Source organism: Sceloporus undulatus, chromosome 4, assembly GCF_019175285.1.
Source record: "Sceloporus undulatus isolate JIND9_A2432 ecotype Alabama chromosome 4, SceUnd_v1.1, whole genome shotgun sequence".
NCBI classification, from domain to species: Eukaryota; Metazoa; Chordata; class Lepidosauria; order Squamata; family Phrynosomatidae; genus Sceloporus; species Sceloporus undulatus.
Genome location: NC_056525.1, coordinates 43,287,529 through 43,308,982, shown reverse-complemented (window position 1 = coordinate 43,308,982; position 21,454 = coordinate 43,287,529). Strand labels below are relative to the sequence as shown.

The 21,454-nt window shown below is 39.1% G+C and overlaps 1 protein-coding gene across 5 annotated transcripts in view; it reads left to right on the top strand.

Annotated features, from left to right (window-relative positions):
* LOC121928001 (rho GTPase-activating protein 39-like) overlaps positions 1 to 21,454 on the top strand; it is a 132,284-nt gene that overhangs the window by 78,121 nt on the left and 32,709 nt on the right. For 4 of the 5 annotated variants that reach the window (XM_042462163.1, XM_042462160.1, XM_042462162.1 and 1 more), the window contains exon 2: positions 12,372 to 12,770. In XM_042462163.1, the coding sequence (XP_042318097.1) occupies positions 12,372 to 12,770 (399 nt within the window). The remainder of the gene's footprint in view (positions 1 to 12,371; positions 12,771 to 21,454) is intronic. The other variant, XM_042462161.1, reaches the window with a different exon arrangement.

Here is a 21,454-nt window from a genome sequence, read left to right as displayed (position 1 = left end):
CCCCCCATACAATTCTTCCCGCACACTCAGGTCCTCTGGGAGGAACCTACTACAGCCGAAGAAAACCAGGATGGTGGCAACTTCCCAGAAGACCTTTTCAGCCGCTGCTCCAAAAATGTGGAACAACCTGCCGGAGGAGATCCGCCAAATTACATCTTTGGAGGCCTTTAAAAAAGCGATAAAGACTGATCTCTTCCAGCGAGCCTTCTCAGATTAACCACCAAAATGAGAACCTGAACTGCTCACCTACCCACTGTCTTTCCCTATGGCCACTCCTGTAAATATTTTTCTGTGCTCCTAATTTTAGCTGCATTCTCTATGCAACAGGGTGTTATGTGTGATACTGCTACTGTTATTATATAGTATGATGTTTTATTTGTATTTTAGCATAAGAAGGGAGGGCTGGGAGATTGGGATCATGTTACTACTGTTTTTAAATGTTATATTGGACTGTTGTTACCTGCCTAGATCCTCGAAAGGGAAAGGCGGGATATAAATATATTATTATTATTATTATTATTATTATTATTATTATTATTATTATTATTATTATTATTATTATTATCTGTCACAAGTATCTAGCTAGCTCTCATCTCCATCATGAATCTTTAGAAGTCAGTGGAGATTGTGAACCAATATCTAGAAACTTCTCTGGTGTGGTTCAAGGCAAGCTTAATCCAGATAAGAGAAAATCACAGTTAGTCAGGAATACTGCCAGTCTGTGTTGAGATGTTAAATCTGTTTTGAAGTTTCACTCTTCATGAAGAATCAAGACTGTAGTTTGGGATTTCTCAGGGTTCAGTGTTATTTATGGATTTTTGGGTGGCACAGTTGGGTAAGTATTTCACCAACTTTCTTGATTTTCCAACTGCATCCGAACATGGAGATTTTTTTAAGAGAATGTTATTGGTTTAAAAAACCCAGAATATGTTGGCATATATACATCTTTCTACATTTACAAATATATATACATTTTCTTGTAAATCGGTGGTTCCAAATTAAGGATATCTGAATATTTATATTGATGTATTGACCTTCCAAATAGAAAAAAAATCCAAGTTGGGAAGCAGTTGGAAAATCAAGAAAGTTGGTGAAATACCTAGCCAACTATGCCACCCCAAAATCCATAAATAACACCGAACCCTGAGAAATCCCAAACTACAGACCTGATTCTTCGGGAAGTGTGCAACTCTTTCCCTCCCTATATGCATCCCAACTTGGAGATTGAAGATTTAACATAAGGTACCCCTGAGACAGTTACATCTCATCTAGATTACCATAATATGCTTTAAAAAAGGTTGCAGACTGTAATTAATTCAAAATACTTCTGATAGATTGTTGACAGTAGCGAAATAATGACCACATATTATACTGAATCTATGAAAACTTGATTGTTAACAGTTAATTTCCAAGCCCATTTTAGTTGTTGTCTTTAACTTTTAAATCCGTTTTTAGAACTTTGGGAACTTAATGACTGCCTGCTTTCTATCTGCTTTTTTCACTGTCCAACTCTCGCATCCATACAAAGCTAACAAAATGAAATTCAACACAGAGAAATGTAAGGTACTGCACTTAGGTTGGAAAAAAGATATAGGATGGGGGACACCTGGCTGAATGAAACTACGTGTGAAAGGAATCTGGGAGTCCAAGTAGACCACAAGTTGAACATGAGTCAACAGTGTGATGCAGCAGCTAATAAGGCCATTGCGATTTTAGGCTGCATCAATAGAAGTATAGTGTCTAGATCAAGGGAAGTAATAGTGCCACTCTATTCTGCTTTGGTCAGGCCCCACCTGGAATACTGTGTCCAGTTCTGGGCACCACAGTTAAAAAAGGACATTGAGAAACTGGAGCGTGTCCAAAGGAGGGCGACTAAAATGGTGAAAGGTCTGGAAACCATGCCCTATGAGGAACGACTCAGGGAGCTGGGGATGTTTAGCCTGGAAAAGAGAAGGTTAAGAAGTGATATGATATCCCTGTTTAAATATTTGAAGGGATGTCATGTTGAGGAGGGAGCAAGCTTGTTTTCTGCTGCTCCAGAGAACAGGACCCAGAACAATGGATGCAAGCTACAGGAAAAGAGATTCCACCTCAACATTAAGAGGAACTTCCTGACAGTAAGGGCTGTTCGACAGTGGAACAAACTCCCTCGGAGTGTAGTGGAATCTCCTTCCTTGGGGGTCTTTAAGCAGAGGCTGGATGGCCATCTGTCGGGGATGCTTTGATTTAGATTTCCTGCATGGCAGGGGGTTGGACTGGATGGCCCTTGTGGTCTCTTCCAACTCTACTATTCTATGATTCTATGAGTTATGGGGAAAACAATGGATTGGACTATCTTTACTTTAGTGTTCAGTTTTATATCTTTGCTCTTAAATCTCTGTTTCCATTTCTTCATTGTCTAGATTGAACTGATACCTAATTATAAAAGACTGTGGGGTATGGGGGTAATGTTGCTGAGTATGAAGCTGCCATATCTGCATCTTAATCTGCTGGTTCTCCAGAGAGAGCACCATCTACACTTTAACATTCAAGGTCATACTTTAGACAGGCTGCAGCAGAATAGCCAATTTGTAGCGCTAGATTTAGAATGAATTTTTGGCAATCTATGTAACTAACCGGCTTGTGGAGGCTGTAAAATCTGTAGTCTTGTAAGAAATGACTGGATGGGCATTTGTTAGGAATGCTTAGATCTGGTCCTAAGGCATGGTCTGTTCCAATTGTATAATTTTGTTTTTGTAGAGCCTTCTAGTGTATTGAGAATGATTCAAAATTCCAAAAGTATGACTAAGAAAGTTGGAGGTTAAAATGCAGGCATTACACTTAGAGGCTTAGTAAATGGTTTATATGACAAGCATCAGAGCTGGGTATGTGCTGATATCAGGTTAGTGCTACATGATGTGATTACCTAACATGATATCTCACAGAACTTTTGGCTGGTTCATTGCTTGTTCATACAGGTCTAACCCTGCAGGGAAGGGAGGAAAGGAGAGCTTGTTGAAGGGATATTAATACACATTTGATCAGCCGTACCTTTTTAAAATACACCTGGGTTATCCATATACATTCAGGCTTCCCTTGAATGAATCATTGTGCGCTGCCAAATGTTTACACCATTTATTCATTTCCCACTATGCATTTATCAATCAAGATTTATATGTATTTTTTAAACAAATATTCTTTCTCCAATACATACAAAATAAGCACCCTTTAAATGTTTCAAAGGAGCATGTGCAGTAGTACACAAATTCTTCTATCTACCTGACAACAGACCTCCAAGACAGCATACAAAGTGGGAGAATTAGCGTACATAGTTATTGTTGAAGTGATGACGTGTAGACATTGTGCTGCAGCTGGTTCTCTCTTCTGTGGTGACCTTATGGGAAAATAGCAAAGCCATGATTCCACTGCAAGTGAGCAATAACCAGGCCCAGATAGCCTCTTGTTCTGTGAATAATCAGTCCTTGATTTTTTTGTTGCCCATAGGTTTTATCTTGACTTTTGGTAGGTTTAATTGTATGCAAAGTGTATATAATCCTGAATTTAATTCTTGCCTGAAGAACATTTGGAGGCTGCCAACACTGATAAGGAACAAAGGAGAAAAAGTGAAAAAGAAACGGTCTTCCACAAAGTCCATAGTGTGTTGCTTATTTCATTGTTGTGTTGTTCATGAGCTTGGAATAATAGTGCTGCTAGTGCTCAGAGAGGTCCAAAACACACTGCAGAATTAATCCAGTTTGAGACTGTTTTAACTGCCCTGGCTCAATGGTAGGGAAGGTTTGTGCAACATTTAGCCTTCTCCATCAGAGAACTTTGATGCCACAACAAACTACAGTTGGTAGGATTTCCTAGCATGGAGTCAGGGCAGTTAAAGCAGTCTCAAACTGGATTATTTCTGCAGTGTGTTTTGGAACTGTGATTGAGACAGGCTGTTTACCATATTGACTCATCAGTAGGGAGTCAAGCAAAGAGATTGTTTTCTGTAATAAGTTGTTTTAGACTGAAATGTTTTATTGAGATGCAGCAAAATAATCTGTACTATGTTCTGTTCATTAGAAAGGGTCACTAATATCCTCATCACACAAAAAGGGCAGAGGGATAAAATTGTTTTCCACAGTCAGCTGCCTTGGTAAATAAGATATCATGAAGCATTGGGCCTGAGTTACTAACCAAAAACCTTGTGTGGCAAAACTGTGTTGGCCACAGTGGAAATTGTGGTAGTCTGGTATATGATCTCTTCCCGTGTTAGCTATCATTGGTCTGTAGGTACTTGAAGCTTAACAAGAGTTTGGTGTGTAGTATCATTAGCAGGCTGTGCCTGCACACAGTAATGACCCAGAATTCTAGATAAACCTGGTTTATTGTTCAAAAGACCCCCTCACTCTTGGTTGGATCCTCTTGCTTGTGGGGGTGAATTACCAGGAGAAGAAGTCATAGCTTCTTTTTCAAACTGCAGTTACTCTGTTATGTCCCTTACAAGCTAGCATTCAAAATGACAGTTTATCCATGGTTTATGATTTCTGATTTGCTGGGTGTAATTAACTGGTTCAGATGTCATGGTAAATTGTTCTTGGTAGGTTTGGCTGTTCTTGTTGGTAAGAGGAGCGAACAGGGAATGAAAGGGCTAAATATACCACAACAGCTGTCGTCTGTGTAATACTGACTACTTTCTGGAAAGTAAAGTCTATCAACAGGAGGGAAAGCATATCAAGAAAACAGAAGCTCTCAAATAAGGAGTGTTCGCTTTTGTTTCAGAGTATTCAGTGTAACACAAAGACTCCTGGTGTCTGAATTGCATAACTGCAGCGTTATTATACATTTTTGCAGGCAAACAGGCTCATGGTTGCCAGTTCTTTTATTTTATTGAGTACTAGGGTACCTGTGGATGCCTTCTTTGATCATTGGGCAAGATACTTTTTCTTTTAACTTCACCAGTATGCTTTCAAGTGAAATAGATACCTTGCAACTGGCCGTACAGTTGCCATTTGTTAATGGTCAGGCATTTAATTGGTACCTTTGGCAGCCATTTTGGTCACCAAAAATTCCAAAGGTGCCCACTGGCCTGAAAATATCAAAGGCTGTTGTTAGTTGTGTATATATGAGCTTTTCTTTTGCATTTTTATGTCCTTCGTGGTTGTAAAGAAGAACAGTGTTCTGTACATGCTTAAAGTGAAAATGTAGTATTGGCTTGAGAAATATTTCAGTATTTAAGGCTCTTCCTGGGGATTTTCATCAGCAGTGACAAATCTCCTTGGAAATGAAGACAACTGCTTTGTTCGAACAGAGACTTGGGAATAATTTTGAACTTCATTTACTTAGTTTGTTCGAACAGAGACTTGGGAATAATTTTGAACTTCATTTACTTAGTTTGTGCAGAATAGTTTATCACCTTATAAAATCCTTGAAAACAGCTACTGTACATCCTAGCAGTCCTAGAAAAAATAAATACATTGCAGGACTCATGTGCATAGAAGATATTTCTGCTTCCATTTTAGTGTGTTAGTGTCAAACTAGATAGATGTTTGTATAGAATCCTTTAAAATGAAACTTGAAACAATCATGGGTCTACTACATGTGCAACTGATGCAGGTTCTCTTGTTGAATGTATCTTGTCATAGTGTGCAGTGTGAGGAATCAGAGACAGCTGAAAACCTTATACATATGTTTACTTTTGAGATAAAAAATGCTGAATGAATGCATCTAGTCCCCCAAAGAAAGCCCCATGTACCTGCCCCCTTAGTGTTTGAGCTTCAGAAAGGATAAGTGGTTTGGCTCAGGCTATTGCTTTTCTACTTTACCTTGTCAAATGATGTCAAATAAAATCATTTGCCTATAGAAATAGGTGTGTGTGCTTTCCAAAATTTCACAGAGGAAAATAGGTGTGCTTGGTTCCATAACTAGGAAATGGGTGAATGAACAAACCAAATAGTGAAGTCATTTTAATGATTAATTCCCTCTCCTGTGAAAGAAATTCTGATATCTTTTTAGTATAGCCTTTCCCCACCAAGAAAATGTTAATATGGCAGTGTTATAAATATGTACTTTTTGACAGTAAGATGGGAGCATCTGTGTTAACATTTTACTTTTTTGTGTTCTTATGGCCTTAGCACAGGGATAGGCAACCTGCGGCCCGTGGGCCGGATGCGGCCCGGCGAGGCCTTGGGACTGGCCCCAGCCCGGTCCTGCCGCCGATTGCCGCCGGAGCCTTTGGCCTCTCACACGCAGGGGCAATTGTCTATAGAAGCCTCAGAAACATGCATTTATATTTTAAAAATTTTAAAAATCAGCCAATTTTTTCGTGTGTCCTCCACTTTTTAAAAAAAGTGTCCACCATTTGAAAATTTTGTCCTACATTTGTCCTGGTTTATTTATTTATTTAATTTTTTTTTAAAAAAAAATTAATTATTTATTTTTTGGCTTCGGCCCCCCAGTTGTCTGAGGGACAGCAACCCGGCCCCCGGCTCAAAAAGGTTGCCTACCCCTGCCTTAGCATTTCAATTTTTAAAAAAGCAACAACAAGACTGCATGGTTTAATACACACAGATACTACAGCCAGCCCTCCATATCCATCCACAGCAAATATATAAATTCCCAAAAGCAAACCTTGATTTTGCCATTTTATGTAAGGGATACAATTTTACAATACCACTATATTTAATGGGACTTGGGCATCCACATTTTGGTATCCACAGGGGGTCCTGGAACTTAAGGACCCACTATAGTTAGCAACTCTACATTCTGAATGCGAACCAACATTACTATGCCAGCAAAATATGTGTGTATTTAAGCTCCGGTATTAGAATTATATACTGCACACCAACAACTGTAGACATAGTGAAATATGTTGGGATGCTGTAAGGAATTTAATCTAGGAGCCCTGTTAGACTCTTGCAAATGTCTGGAAGTTCTTGCTGACAACATCAGAAAATTTAAAAATATACCTGTGTATCTAGTTACAGATTCTGAAATTGTATCTTAGGATTCTGGGACTAAAAACATAGGAAAAAGAGCAGGCACACACTATAGTTCTGACTATACAGTTCTTTTCCGAAGAGAAGAAGTAGGGGATCCTTAGTAGTGAGAGTAAGTTCCTAAGTAAAAAAAAAGAAGACACTTGCTAAAGGCTTCCATGATTATTTAATTCAGGACAATTTGTAGCAACTTCATTGTTTTAAAATTGCTCCTGTCAAACAGAAGCCCTGTTTACTGAATTCCAGTGAGAGATGTGAAAGACTTTTTCTGTGGTATGTTGAATATTACAAAATATAATCTGTGAGTGTACTAAGAATTTCCCTGACAAAGCAATAGTATTCAGGTCAGATGAAGTTGGAACGTCTGTTGTTTACACTGCTGAGAACAATGCTTTGGTATTTAAAGGCTCCCAGGCATTAATTCCCATAGCATTGCCCCCCTTCCTCTGGTTACTGGTACAATTTGCTGCTAACTCTTGCCTAATTCCCCATCATCTTAGCAAATATGTAGTTTATCCTATTTATATCAAGTTTAAAGACGTCTACAATAGAGGGAAACAATCTTTTTGAATGATATTACCATTCTTATTATCATTCTTGGGCAAGGTGATAGAGAGGACGGTTGCTTTCCAACTCCAAGCTGTCTTGGATGAAACCGATTATCTGGACCCATTTCAAACTGGCTTCAGAGCAGGATATGGAGTTGAGACTGCCATGGTTGCCTTAGTTGATGATCTCCGTCTGGGCATCAACAGGGGAAGTGTGACCCTGTTGGTGCTCTTGGACATCTCAGCGGCCTTTGATACCATCAACCATGGTATCCTTTTGGAACACCTAAGAGAATTGGGTATTGGGGGCACTGTGCTCCAGTGGCTCTGATCCTATCTCTCAGGAAGATTCCAGATCGTGAGGCTGGAGGACTGTTGCTCTCGGAAAAGAGAGCTGACATCTGGTGTCCCTCAAGGCACCATTCTGTCCCCCATGCTATTTAACATTTACATGAAGCCGCTGGGAGAGATCATCAGGGAACATGGAGCACGGTGTTATCAGTACGCTGATGACACCCAGATCTATCACTCCATGCCTCGGACTGATACAGTGACTAAGGAAGGCATCTCTCCTCTGGACGCCTGCCTGGGGTCAGTAATGGGCTGGATGAGGGAAAACAAACTCAGGCTGAATCCAGAAAAAACAGAGGTACTCGTGATAGGTACCCCAAGTCCAGACAGGGAAATTTGTCATCCAGTCCTGGACGGGGTCACACTTCCCCCTAAAGGACAAAGTTTGCAGTTTGGGAGTACTCCTGGACTCATCTCTACAATTGTCATCTCAAGTAGATGCGATGGCCAGGAGTGCTTGGTACCACCTTCGGCTGATACGCCAACTATGTTCCTGTCTGGATTGAAAGGACCTTGAAACAGCAGTACATGCACTGGTAACCTCTTGGTTAGATTTCTGTAATGCGCTCTACATGGGGCTACCTTTGTACCAAGTTCGGAAACTTCAGTTAGTTCAAAATGCTGCAGCCAGATTGGTCACAGGAACATCAAGATCTGACCATATTACACCGGTATTAAAATCTTTACACTGGCTGCCAATTAGCTTCCGAGCCCAATACAAAGTGTTGGTTATTACCTTTAAAGCCTTACATGGCTTGGGCCCGAGTTACTTGATGGAACGCCTCTTCCTATACAATCCGCCCCGCACTCTTAGAACAACTGGAAAGCTTCTACTTGAACATCCCAAAGTGAGACTAACAGCTACTCACCAAAAAGCGTTCACAGCTATGGCCCCCTTGCATTGGAATAATCTCCTGGAAGAGATTCGACTCATCCCAGCTCTCGACGCCTTCAAGAAGGTGCTGAAAACTCATCTCTTCCAACAAGCATACCCTCCTGACCCTCTGTAAAGGAAATAATTCTCAATTTGAAATCTACCTCAGGATGTTATATTGTGATTGTTAATTGTATGTTTTTAGATAATTTTATTTTAAATGTTGATTTTAAATAATTGTAACTGTGATGTTTTGTGGAATTTTGATATTGACTGTAATCCCGCCTCGATCCGTGGGAAGAGGCAGGAAAATATAAATAAAAAATTTATTATTATTATTATTATTATTATTATATTTGTTGAGTTGTAATTAATACTTTGAAGCATGGGGTGGGGATGGGGAATGTTACAGTTTATTATTTAATCTTGCAAAACAACCATGAGGTGAAACAATGCTGCATTTCTCTTCTCCAAAATTCAGAAAGTGAGAGTATATCTGTACTACACAGTCATATTAGTTTGATACCATATAATGCCCATGGCTCCACTCTACAGAATAATGGGTTTGTAGTTTAGTGAGGACTATTCTTTGCTAGATGTTTAAATCACCATAGTTCAAGGATGGGAAAGGGAATTCTAAATACAGTGGTACCCCGGGTTACGAAAATAATTCGTTCCGCCGCCGCGTTCGTAACCCGAAATGCTTCGTAAGCCGAAAAAGCCATAGGCGCTAATGGGGAAAAGCCGCGATTTCGTGCGAAATAGCGCCGAAAAGCACCAAAAATTTTTTCGTAACCCGAAAAAACCTTCGTAACCCGGAACAGTTTTTTCCTATTGATTTTTTTCGTAACCCGGAAATTTCGTAAGGCGGCGCATTCGTATCCCGGGGTACCACTGTACCTCCAAACTACAAATCTTAGAGCCATGAAACGTAAAGTGGTATCAAACTGTTGTAACACTCTCGTGCAAATACTCTCTGAGGCAGTGACCCAGTTCGCATATGTAGCTTGTTTTAAAAAACAACAACACTTTGTTTTAGAAAGGCTTTGTGACAAGCAGCTTGTCTGAAATTACTCCACGTGGTAGGTGTTCTGCTAATCAGAATCTACTTCAGATAAGTTACTTGCCATGTGGAATTTCCTGTGTACATTTGTTATTGTTGCCTCTGTGCAGCTTGAAGGTTGAAATGGCACATCTTACCAAAAGGTTTTAACACTGGTTTGTTACGGCTTAAGTATCCTCAAAGTTTATTTTGATACCAACAGTATAGAGTTTTGGTGTTGATAATTTTATTGCCTAGTTTATTTTAGTCATTATTATAAACCCATCCTTCCAGATGAGCCACTTCAGTACCCCAGAGTCATGTATTGTTGCAGAATTCACAAATAATCCAGTGTATTTTATGACATTGTCACTTGGCCTCAGAGGGAGAGAAGGGGAGGCACAGTTCCACCAGGCCTAGCCAGGAGAAAGAGGAAACCAATCTGCCATGGCCTAGGCCTCAGGGAGAGAGAAGACCCACTGGACTTGATCCCCTTCCCACTAGCATTCCCTTCTCATTTTGTGTGTCATGCCTTTTTTAGATTGTAAGCCTGAGGGCAAGGCACTGTCTAATTAACAGTTTGCTCTAACGGAAGAGCTGGATATATAAACTCTGAATGTATGAATTAACTTGCCATGTAAAGTTGTGTTGTGTACAGACAAAAAAGAGCTGGCACAAAAATTGTCCCAACAAACCTATTGCATTTTGCCATTGGAACATTTTTTTGTTCTATACAATGTACAAGTACAATATCCTGGGACAAAAATGCCCATGCTATTTTGTGTTTGAAATGTGATACAGAAAAGCTGTTGATAATGCTTGGATGAGCATTCACAAGTGAAAAGGCAAAGGTGAAGGGGCAGCAAGCTCATGCTCATTTGATATGATCTAGGAGTGACCAAGCAGAAATGCTGGTGTTATCAGAGACAAGAACTGAAGGACGTGATACTGACATCACAGACAATTCACCATAGAGCAACTAGAGACATAATTCAGGAATGCCATGGGCCAAAAAAGAATACAAACAAAGAAACATTGCTTGAAATCTTGGAACTGTTTCTAAGAGAAAGTTTTTTTTTTATCACATTATCTGTGGAGGATTATGTGGGGTAAGGAACAATATGTATTCAGAACATGAATGAGAGGAACCCTACCAGTCAAAGCCCCATGACAATTGCTGATCTGAAGAGATAAATTAGTCTACTTTTTTTAAGGTGGGGGGTATATCATGGACAATTCATAGTCTTAGTGGAAGCATGACATCTAGTCTCAGGATGCTGCTACTTCAGAGCAGTTATGAGTCTGAAATGATTTTGTGCACTCACAAGTTATTGAGGCTTGAAGACAGGAAACAAGAGGGATGCATAGAGGCACTGATAAACTAGCAGGTTTTTAGATTGTGTGGACTGTGTTTGTTGAGCAGCTTCAAATGAGGTATGCACTAAGGACCAATCTAATAACTAAGGAGTACCTATTTGAGTTCTGGTGCTGCAGTTCTAAGAGATCATATCCTTTGAAATGAGACATTTACCTGGGTGGGCAACCTGGTACGCCATGGGAATCCCAGCTTGGTTGGAGTTTGGTGACAATATGAGTTGACCCATATTGCCATACTGGATTAAGTGTTAGGAAACAGTTCTCTTCACCAGCTTAGAACTGGCAGAAGGTTTGCTAGTAAAAGACCTGACATACATCGACACAATTCAAAAAAATAAGTCATATCTTGGCAGCTTCCAACCCTTGTTATTTTTTCAGTAGGGCAGCAGATTTAAAAACTAGGAGAAAGTATACTACATGTGGGAAATTTATTTAGAAGGATCATTATAACATCCAAGTGATGTGCTGTTGTTGTCTGTAGAATGGCAGGCAAAAAAAATGACCCTTCATTCCTTCAGCAATAATACGTAGTTTTATTATTGAGGTAGAAAATTAGAACTCACAATATCATTAATGTTAGGCCTTTCTGCAAAGAAATAAAATATACCCTTTCTTTCTGGGTTTGTGTTAATTTGCTGATTTTGAGGAGTGCACTACAAAGCTTTGTCTTATTTTTAGCTGGAAATAATAATATAATATTTTGAAGGGAAAAGGTTAGCTTGCTTGCATATTTTTGCAAAAAATAGTATTTGTCAGCTACTCAAAACAAGAGTTCTACTTCATATGAAGTTGTGTTCCCTGGTTCTGGAAGTTTCGATACTGGGGAAGATCCTTCAACGTACATCCACAGTCATGTGGACAGGGGGCATAAAAAATGGATGAAGTTTAATCGTTTACTTTGTATTTAATTATGCTTTTAGTAGTGCTAAGCAGTATTTTAGTGGAAAGGCAAGGTACAAATGTGATAATAAAAAAAATTCTGAAAGCTAGAAAATGTATGTGAAAATCTTGGTAGCTTGTCTGAATAGCTACTAGAAATTGAGAGAAGATGGGGAGTGTAATAGTAGTATATAATAGGCTTTTTAAATCAAGAACATCACCTCTGATGTGCAGGTGGCTACAGATACCAAATTCAGCCATTTCTATAGTTCTGACATGATTAACCTGTGTTTTCAGCTCAAACTAACTGTGCCCTATCTCTGTTATTTCAGCTCAGATTGGGTGGAGATAATCGAACCCCGTTCTCGAGAGCGAATGTATGTCAACTTGACAACTGGAGAGTGTGGCTGGGATCCTCCACCCAACCTTAGAGTTCGTCAGTCTGACGAGAACCAGTGGTGGGAACTCTTTGACCAAAACAACAACCGTTTCTACTATTATAATGCTATTACACAGCAGACAGTATGGCACAGGCCACAAGGCTGTGACATTGTGCCTCTGGCTCAGCTCCAAGCCATGAAACGCAACTCCCAGTCTGACTTCAGGACATCTCAGCACAGGGGCAGCACAAGTAGTGACGGGCGAAATACTCCTATTCAAATGGCTCTTGTACAAGAAATGGAGAAGGGTAAAGAGAATAACAGTCTGGAGAAGAGGTCAGAGACGGGAAGGTAAATTACCTTCACACTTTGCTGTTTTGCAACTATTTAACATGTTCATCCGTATTATTTTCATAGGAAAAAATAAAACAGAGATAGCCTAATGGGTGATCTGGCTGCTAATTGTGGTAAGGAATGTCTATTGTTCAGCAGCAGCCCTGGGAAAAAGAATTTTGAGCAAATATGATTGGTCAGAAAGAGATAGATGTAAGTCTCATTGTAAGGACTTCGGAATATTTAGGGACTGTGAGTGTGCAACTTGATTTAGGAAGACCCCAGGTCAGATCTCAAATCATTTATGAAGCTCATGAGAGAGTGTGCTCATGTAATCTACCTCAAAGGACAGTAGAAAATCATAAATCACTAGAACACATTATACTGAACATAGTTTAGGTGTGAAAGACAAAATTGTAAAAGAAAAAATGCAGTTGTATTTTGTATATACTTTCACTAGATTTGTGATATTTGTTTAGCTTGGACAATATAGCTTGATATAAGTGATGATCTCATCTTTTCCCTCTGTTCTTCTTGAGATTATTATGGCTATAGGAGCTTTGCTGTCCAAATGTATAGATGTTTACTTTGAGGTATCTCCTGCTTTATTTAATGATGCTTTTACTCCCAGGTAAATGTGTATAGGATTACAGCCTAAGGGCCATGAATATGTGAACATCTACTCACAAAAGCTCTTCCCCTTTCACAGCATCAAGATCCATAGAAACATGTTTTGTATGATGTTTAAACAATCATAGTTAATGGTAAAGTTTGTTGTAAACTGTTTTAATTAATATACCGATTGTTAATTTATCTTATTGGTTAGGTGACTTCCCTCCCCATTGTTGCTACATAATGATTTTTTTTAAAGAATTGCAGCCTTAAATTATTGTACACAGGTAATACATGCTTTTTACAGGTCCTTATATCTGTCTGTAAAGGATATAATTACAGCAAATTATAAACTTTGTAAAAGATATATTTTGTTTAAAAAACCCTATGTCCAGAAATTGGTTGCACAAATGCAGAAGCTATATGAAAGATTTTAAAAAGATCTCTTGGTAGCTAGTATCACAATTAGGCTATTGTGTGCCATTGTGGATGATATTTTTTAAAATATTTAGTTTGTCACCTCTCATTTCCTCTGTTTTTTGCAAGACTACTAGGAACACAAATGGAATTTAAAGTTAGTAGACATTCTTCCTTTCTCCTTAGCCTGTTGTTGGTGAAAGCTCCCAGAAGTTATACCTATAAGAAAACTGTAACTCCTAGAATCTCTCAGCCACCATGGCCACTTGGCTCTGAATTCCTTGGAGTTGTAGTCCAAAGAAAGTAATTTTTCCAAACTCTGCCATGTTGTCACCAGCATCTCATACCCATAGATACTGTATCTAGTTTCTGAAGCTGTTCTGCTTCCCATTTAGATTGATTAACAGCCATAACACTCTGAAAATTGAGATGACATTCCTTAAAGCAGAGCTCCCAGCTTTTGGCTGTGACTTGTAACAACAAAATCCTTTTCTCAGACTGCAGCTGTCATCCCAATTCTTTCTTTTGCCTGCATAAGCTTTGCTGGAGTATTGCTCTAGCGGCATGCAGAAAAGTACTGAAAGTCATAATCCTGAACATATCAACAAGTTGCTAAAGAAACAATAACTGAATTCTAATTGGTTTAGGTAGTTCAGATTTTTCTGTTCCCTAAAAGTCAGCACAGCAATGATTGATTTTATTTGTTGTACATTCTTTGCCAACTGGTGTTATGTCTTTTGGTAGCAAGTAGCACATCACTTGTTCCTGGCTAGGGGCATTTTCTGCACCTTTTTACCCACAGGAGAATCCAGTCAAGACAGTACCCAACTTTAAAAAAAATTAAACTCTCCTTTCTCTTATTATCACAATTTCAAACTCTACTGTAAGATACACACAAAATGAAATCATCATTTAAAATATCATCATTGAACCAGCACAGAATTTCACACATATAATATACAGATAATGTACAGCTAGGCACTCAGATTTCCAGTGTATGCTTTGGCTTTCAGCTAACTAATAAGAGGAATAGATGGCTGAAATTTGTCACCTTACAGTGAATTTAGATATTCCAGGATCAATTTCCTGCTTTTCATCTGCTTGTAACAATGTTTAAGTACTAACAGAGCACAGTTGGCATGCCTTTCCCCCTGTAACTTGGTTTATATGTTAACATAGTAGGAGGGTGAGGAACAATTTATTTGCCAGACATGACCTGTCTAGTGGATAAAGTTCAAAAGAGCAACCCAGGCAACACAGGAAAAGCAATTTGCAAGCATCGTAGGTGATAAAACATGGATTTTTTCCCTGTATAATCCTTATTTTTTCTAAAGCAGAAAAGTTTTTAAATCTGAGTGATCACCATGCAAGAAGAAAAGACGTTCTCTACTCCCTATCGTTTTAATTTTTGGCTCCTGTAGGTCTCCTAAACTTTGTTTAGGGTGCTGTATTCTCCCTTGAAGCAATATGTGAAATGTTGTAGAGGTGCAGTATTGGGTTGGTGGCGTGCATTGATTGCACAAGTCAGATATAACAGATTTCCTTCTAATTGGAAGCTTTATGTCTTCTTTGGTCCAAAAAACACTGCAGAAATAAACCAGTTTGAAAACACTTTAAGTACCCTGGCTCAGTGCTAGGAAATGTTGGGAATTTTGGGTTTTGTGAGACACTTAGCCTTCTCTGTCAGAGAGTTCTGGTGCCACAATAAACAATAATTCCCAGGATTCTCCAGCACAGAACCAAGGCAGTTAATGTGGTCTCAAACTGGATTATTTCTGCAGTGTGTTTTGGACCTTTGTCAAACTTCATTTGTTCACATCATACCCCAAATTAGTTGCCAGGCTTTTTATCCTTGGCACATCTGTAATTTTAAGAACTACAGAATCATAAATAAGTAGCAGATGCTGCTGCCATATTAGAGTGACACAGACATACAGGAGCTCTGCCAGAATAAAAACTGATATAATCTCACTATCTTGTCCTATAAACATTGAACTTTTAATCCTATTCCCAGCCTGAGTCTTAAGTGGTCTCTCCCCCCCCCCCCCCCCCGGGCAACGCTGATCACTTCAAAAGTGTATCTGCACAAGGAATATACTTTTATTGCAATCCATTTGAGGAGTCAGTCCTGCCTGATAATGTATAATAACTGAAAAATAATATTGTCATAGGCAAAGCAAGACAAGAGCTGTTGGCATTGACTTTTGACCAATATTGTATAGACAGCTCTCTCAACTAAATGTTTATCAAATCAAAGGCACAGATTTTCACGTGACTCAGATTTAGAGTGAAAGTGCCTTTTTCTGTTGGTTATTCACAGGAAAAATAGCTCCTTGGGAAAAATAGCTCCTTTGCTCCCAATGTTAGGCATATTATCTTTTAAAAACCTATCATAGTTTCATCATTTAATTTATACATTTTATTCTCTTTCTCTCAGTCTCTCTCTCCCTGTGCAGTCATTTGACCACTTGCAGATTTGGGTTACAATTTTTTTTGATAAAAACACCTGTAGCCATATTATATATTTTTTAAATCTCTGGTTATCCTATTGGAGTCCATGGGGGAGGGATTCACATTGGCAAAAACACTTTAAAAATAACAAAATCAGCAATTTAAAATTTAAAAATCCAAAAATGTTGCTGTTGTTGTGTGCCTTCAAGTTGTTTCTGACTTATGGTGAGCCTAATCCTATCACAAGGTTTTTCTTGGCAAGATTTGTTCAGAGGGGGTTTACTTTTCCTTTCCCCTGAGACTGAGAGAGTGTGATTTGCTCAAAGTCACTCAGTGGGTTTCCATGGCAGAGCGAGGAATCCATAGTCATAGTCTAACACTCAGTCTCTTTAAATTGCTAGCATGAATAAGGAAAACAAAATCTAGTTGGTTTATTTATCTTTGCCTAAACAATTTACAGTGGTACCTCGGGATACGAAATACCCAGGTTACGAAATTTTCGGGATACGAAAAAATCCCATAGGGAATCATTGTTCCGGGTTACGAATGTTTTTTCGGGTTACGAAAAAACTTTTGGTGCTTTTTTCGGCTTTTTCGCACGGAATCGCGGCTTTTCCCCATTAGCGCCTATGGCAATTCGGCTTACGAAGGCTTTTCGGGTTACGAAAGCGGCCGCGGAACGAATTAATTTCGTAACCCGAGGCACCACTGTATTTAGTACTGTTAAGCAATCACTCAAAAGGCCAGTATGTCAAATAATTCGAAAGCACTGGCAACAGATCTTTACACAGCATTTACATGGGCAGATGTTGTCATCCCAGCAAAATGTTTAGCATTGCATTTATTATCTGTCCAAACAAAAACTTTTAAAGAAAAGGTCAGAAACTGCATGCTAATTCAATACTCACAAAAAAGTAGGGACAACTAATTATCAAAATTATAAATTATTATCATTATCCTCATCCATCATTATCATTTATATATAAAGTTCCATCAGTGTATGTGGCACTTTACATGCGTGGTTGGCTTCTGTTCTGTCTTTCTAGAGGCCACAGCAGTGGCAGTTGGGATGGAGGCAGGGCCGTTTATCAGCTGCTTGGCTTAGGCACGATGGATCTGTGCATGTCTGTTCATCTCTCTCTCCGAGGCCACAATAGTGGCATTTGGGATCGACGGGAAAATCCTTTCATCAGTGTGCAGTGTGTGCTTAAAGTATATAGATTTCTTCCATAGCAAAAGGAAATTTCAAGAAAAAAATATATAAAAGGAGAAAAGTAGGTCATTCTGAGATAGAAACATTACACAGCTCTATTTTTGTCTATTTTTGTGTTGTCATTTTGTCCATCCTTAAAATAGGTAGAAATAGATAAAATTAATAATAGCATTTTGAGTTGTACAGAAACCCTTTGGAAATAGGGAGAGATGTCGAATACTCTTTTTGAATATATTAAAATCAATCATAAGTTATGTATATCTCTATCACTGTGCAGACCTCCCATATTTAAAAACAGTATTCAACCTGAAAAAGAGCAATGAGAAAATCAAATGTTTCTACACTGCGTTGTGAAAATGGATTAGTCCTGGGGGGAAAGAGCTCTGCCACTGCTAATTTTTGTCCTGCTTGGATTAACATGCTTGCCTGATTGAAGTCAAGCATATGACTTGAAAAAGTTTATGAGGGAATGTATTTGCATATTAAGTTATTTCCTGAGTGATATTCTCCTGCCTCTGAGGACATGCTTCAAGTTAACAGAATTAACATCCACTAACTGGAATATTGTTTTTCCTTTTGTTGATTTTTATACTTTCTGCCTTCAAAAAGGAGAAGTTGTGAGTGCTGAGAGTGCCAATCTTGTTTCTTGATCCAGTCTTAAAATCTAAATGCCAGTTCTTGCCTTCCCTCCTGCTGAATACCTGTGCTTCCAATTTATTCTCCCACCTGTAGCAGTGAATCTGAGAATACTAGAATCTGCTGTTTAAACGAAAATAGATATGATTAATGATACGAAGTTTTGATTCAGCTGATTGAGACAGAACTGCAGACAAAATATTATAAAGTCCTAGCATGCAAAGTTCACCAAATCCCATATGAACAGCTGCCTATGACTTTTTGAAATTATCATCTGATATGAACAATGACAACTATACAAAACTAATGGAACACCTGTCTAATAACAGTGCAGAACACAAACCCTTTTGCCGTTTTGACACACACGTTGGCACCTATGCAGCTATTTTTCTAACTGAAAGCTGGCAAGGCGTAACAGAATTGCCTGAGCTGGTAAACTTGCCTTCCTCTGGTGGCGTGAGGATGCATCTGTTCTAACCTATCACTTGATTACATGGAAAGTTATCTGATTTCAACAACATGGCAGGTGGATGAGGTTTTCAAAGAGCAGCTTTCACAGAGGAAGAAGAAAATGGTGCTTAAAATAGTAAGGCAATAGACTTTCAATTAGCCATACTGATTTCTTACAATTTAGTCTTGACACATGGACACTTGTCTGACTTCTTTAAAGGTCCATCTTTTTTACTAAGACTACAGTGCTTTGACATTACAGAGTAATACGTTTTCATGCAGCATAATAGGTTTTCACACAGTACAGAAGAACCCTGAAAATGCCTTTCTAAGAGCTAGATTATATATGCAACAAAACAGAGTGAACTGTGCCTGAATGTATGGCTTCAGAGGAGCATGCAGGGAAGAGAAAAGTCCTCCAGCTTAGCTTGTAGAAATGGAGTGGAAGCCTTCTCATCAGGGCTATCTTCCATGATAATCCCAAATGCAAATAAAATCCAAATCATTTGTTCAAATTATAAAATTAGGTCTGGGACATTTTGGTGTTGAGCAGCCTTTCTTGCCAATAATGTATCTCCCCCACACCTTTTTAATACATTTATAGCATGTTGCCTGAATAGTCCAGTTGAGACCATTGAGATTTTATGTGTAATATTGGTTAAACTGTGGGTTGAATGACATCAGCTTCAGGATTTCTAAATGGATTGAAGGTCACTTAGGTAAGCCAGTTTTTAGATGATATATTAAAACATGCTTCCAAACAAGATTTTCACTTTGCAATCACAGTACCTCATTTCTGAAAGTTTGGAGGAGGTTGACTATGTTGTCTTCAATTTGTAGCCCTCCCATTTGATTCTGTTGCTTTGTTTTGTTTTGTTTTCTGTTTATGTTTAACAGAGAAGATGTGTTAAGGGAACAAAGACAAAATAGCTGAACAGTGTGTTCTTTTTGCAAGCTTTGGGAGCCCTCTGTCTGACAGGATCCAAAAACCGCACAGTTCAAAAACAATTTGTATAACATATTATATAAATCATATTTGAAATGCCAAAGATTTTATAGGAACTGACCATTGGGGAGGTTATGGATTGGATACATCTAGGTTGTGTGTACCAAGTTAAAAGGGATTATTCCAGATTAATTTGGTATTTTTGAGACATCTGGACCAGTGGCAATTTCAGTTTTGAATAATAAAAACAATTTTGTGTTGGAAACAATGCTTCTTGAATCTCCATACGCTTTTCCTGACCACACTGAAAATGTAGTCGTATTTGCCATGCCAATTTCCATTAAGGATATTTGGATTTTTTGAACACAGTTGTATCCTTTTGTGAGCAGGATGCAGCATAGTATGTTTCCCTTTATTCCTTTGTTGTGAAATAAAAATGTTTCCGCTTATAGAGGCTATCTAAAAATACTTATTGGGAGTGATCAAATTAACCCTTAAGTATTGTGGTTACTGATAATTTTTCAGATGAGCAATACTACAGATTAAAGTCCTACCACTTGTGACTCTTTGTTTGGACTACTCCCAACTTCCACCCTCTCTCTGCTGCTGTGACATGAGAATATTGTTTCTGAATTCAGTTATGCAAGCACTTCATTAAAGAATTTGCAGATGCTATTTGCTCAGAGATCCTTATGCCACTTTGATGCTGGCATAGATTCCAATGTTATTTAGATTCATTCTCTTTGATTTAACTGTTTTGCTGGGTAGTGAGCATATCTGGGTTTGAATGAATTCTTTCTGACATAATTGCTCAGTTGGGCAGTGTCCATATCTGAGTTAACCTAACAAGTGGGCCTGCAATAAAGTTTTGCAGCCTGAAGTGTTTCAGTATGGGTTTTCAGTTTTTGTTTTCTTGGCATTTCTGGAAAGTTCCGGGTTCTCCCAGAATGGGTGATATCCCATATTTTCTGAGAACAATGATCTCATGACTACCTCAGGGACAGAACTCAAAGAACTGAACTCTTGAGAACATATACAGTTGTCCCTCCGTATTTGCATTAGGGATAAAGGACCCTCACGAATGCAAACATTTCACGAATAATCCCTCCCCCCCAATTACAGAGTGGCAGGGAGGGGTTGGAGAAGAGCTTGTGCGCTGACTTCTCTTTCCTTTCCCTGTGACAGGATGGGGAAGGTGAGGTGGGGGAGTGCACATGCACATGGTGGCCTTGACCTCACAAGTCATTAAAACTGAGAGTGCCAAAGCAGTGAATATGGAGGGACAATTGTATACTAATAAAGAGTTCAGTTCTTTGAGTTCTGACCCTCAGGTAGTCATGAGATCATCATTCTCAGAAAAGATGGGATATCAACCATTCTGGTTGACTTTTGTAAAGTTTACATCTGACATAGCCATCACTTTGACTTCAGATTATATCGTTTAACATAATAACAAAGCTAATCTTAATTACATTCTAATAATAATAATAATAATAATAATAATAGGATTTATTTATATGCTGCCCAATCACTGGGAATCCGGGTGGCTTACAACAGAGGGAATAATAGATGGTTCCCCGCCCTCAAGCTTACAATCTAAAAAGACATGACACAAAAGGAGAAGGGAATGGTGGGGTGGGGATCAGGTCCAGCATTCTTTTCTCCCTCTGAGGCCTGGACCAAGGCAGATGGACTGGAGGGAGGACTCTTTTTCTTAACTGAGGCCGGGCTCGATGGCGTTGGGCCTGTCCTCTCACTCCCTCCCAGGCCAGAAGATGACAGTTGGAAGGAGGGAGGGGAGGGCTCTTCCTCTTCAGGCCCAATGGCATTGGGCCTGTCCTTTCACTCCCTCTAAGGCCAGAAGATGACAGTTGGAAGGAGGGCAGGCCCAATGGCGTTGGGCCTGTCCTTTCACTCCTTCCAGGCCAGAAGATGACAGTTGGAAGGAGGGAGGGGAGGGCTCTTCCTCTTCAGGCC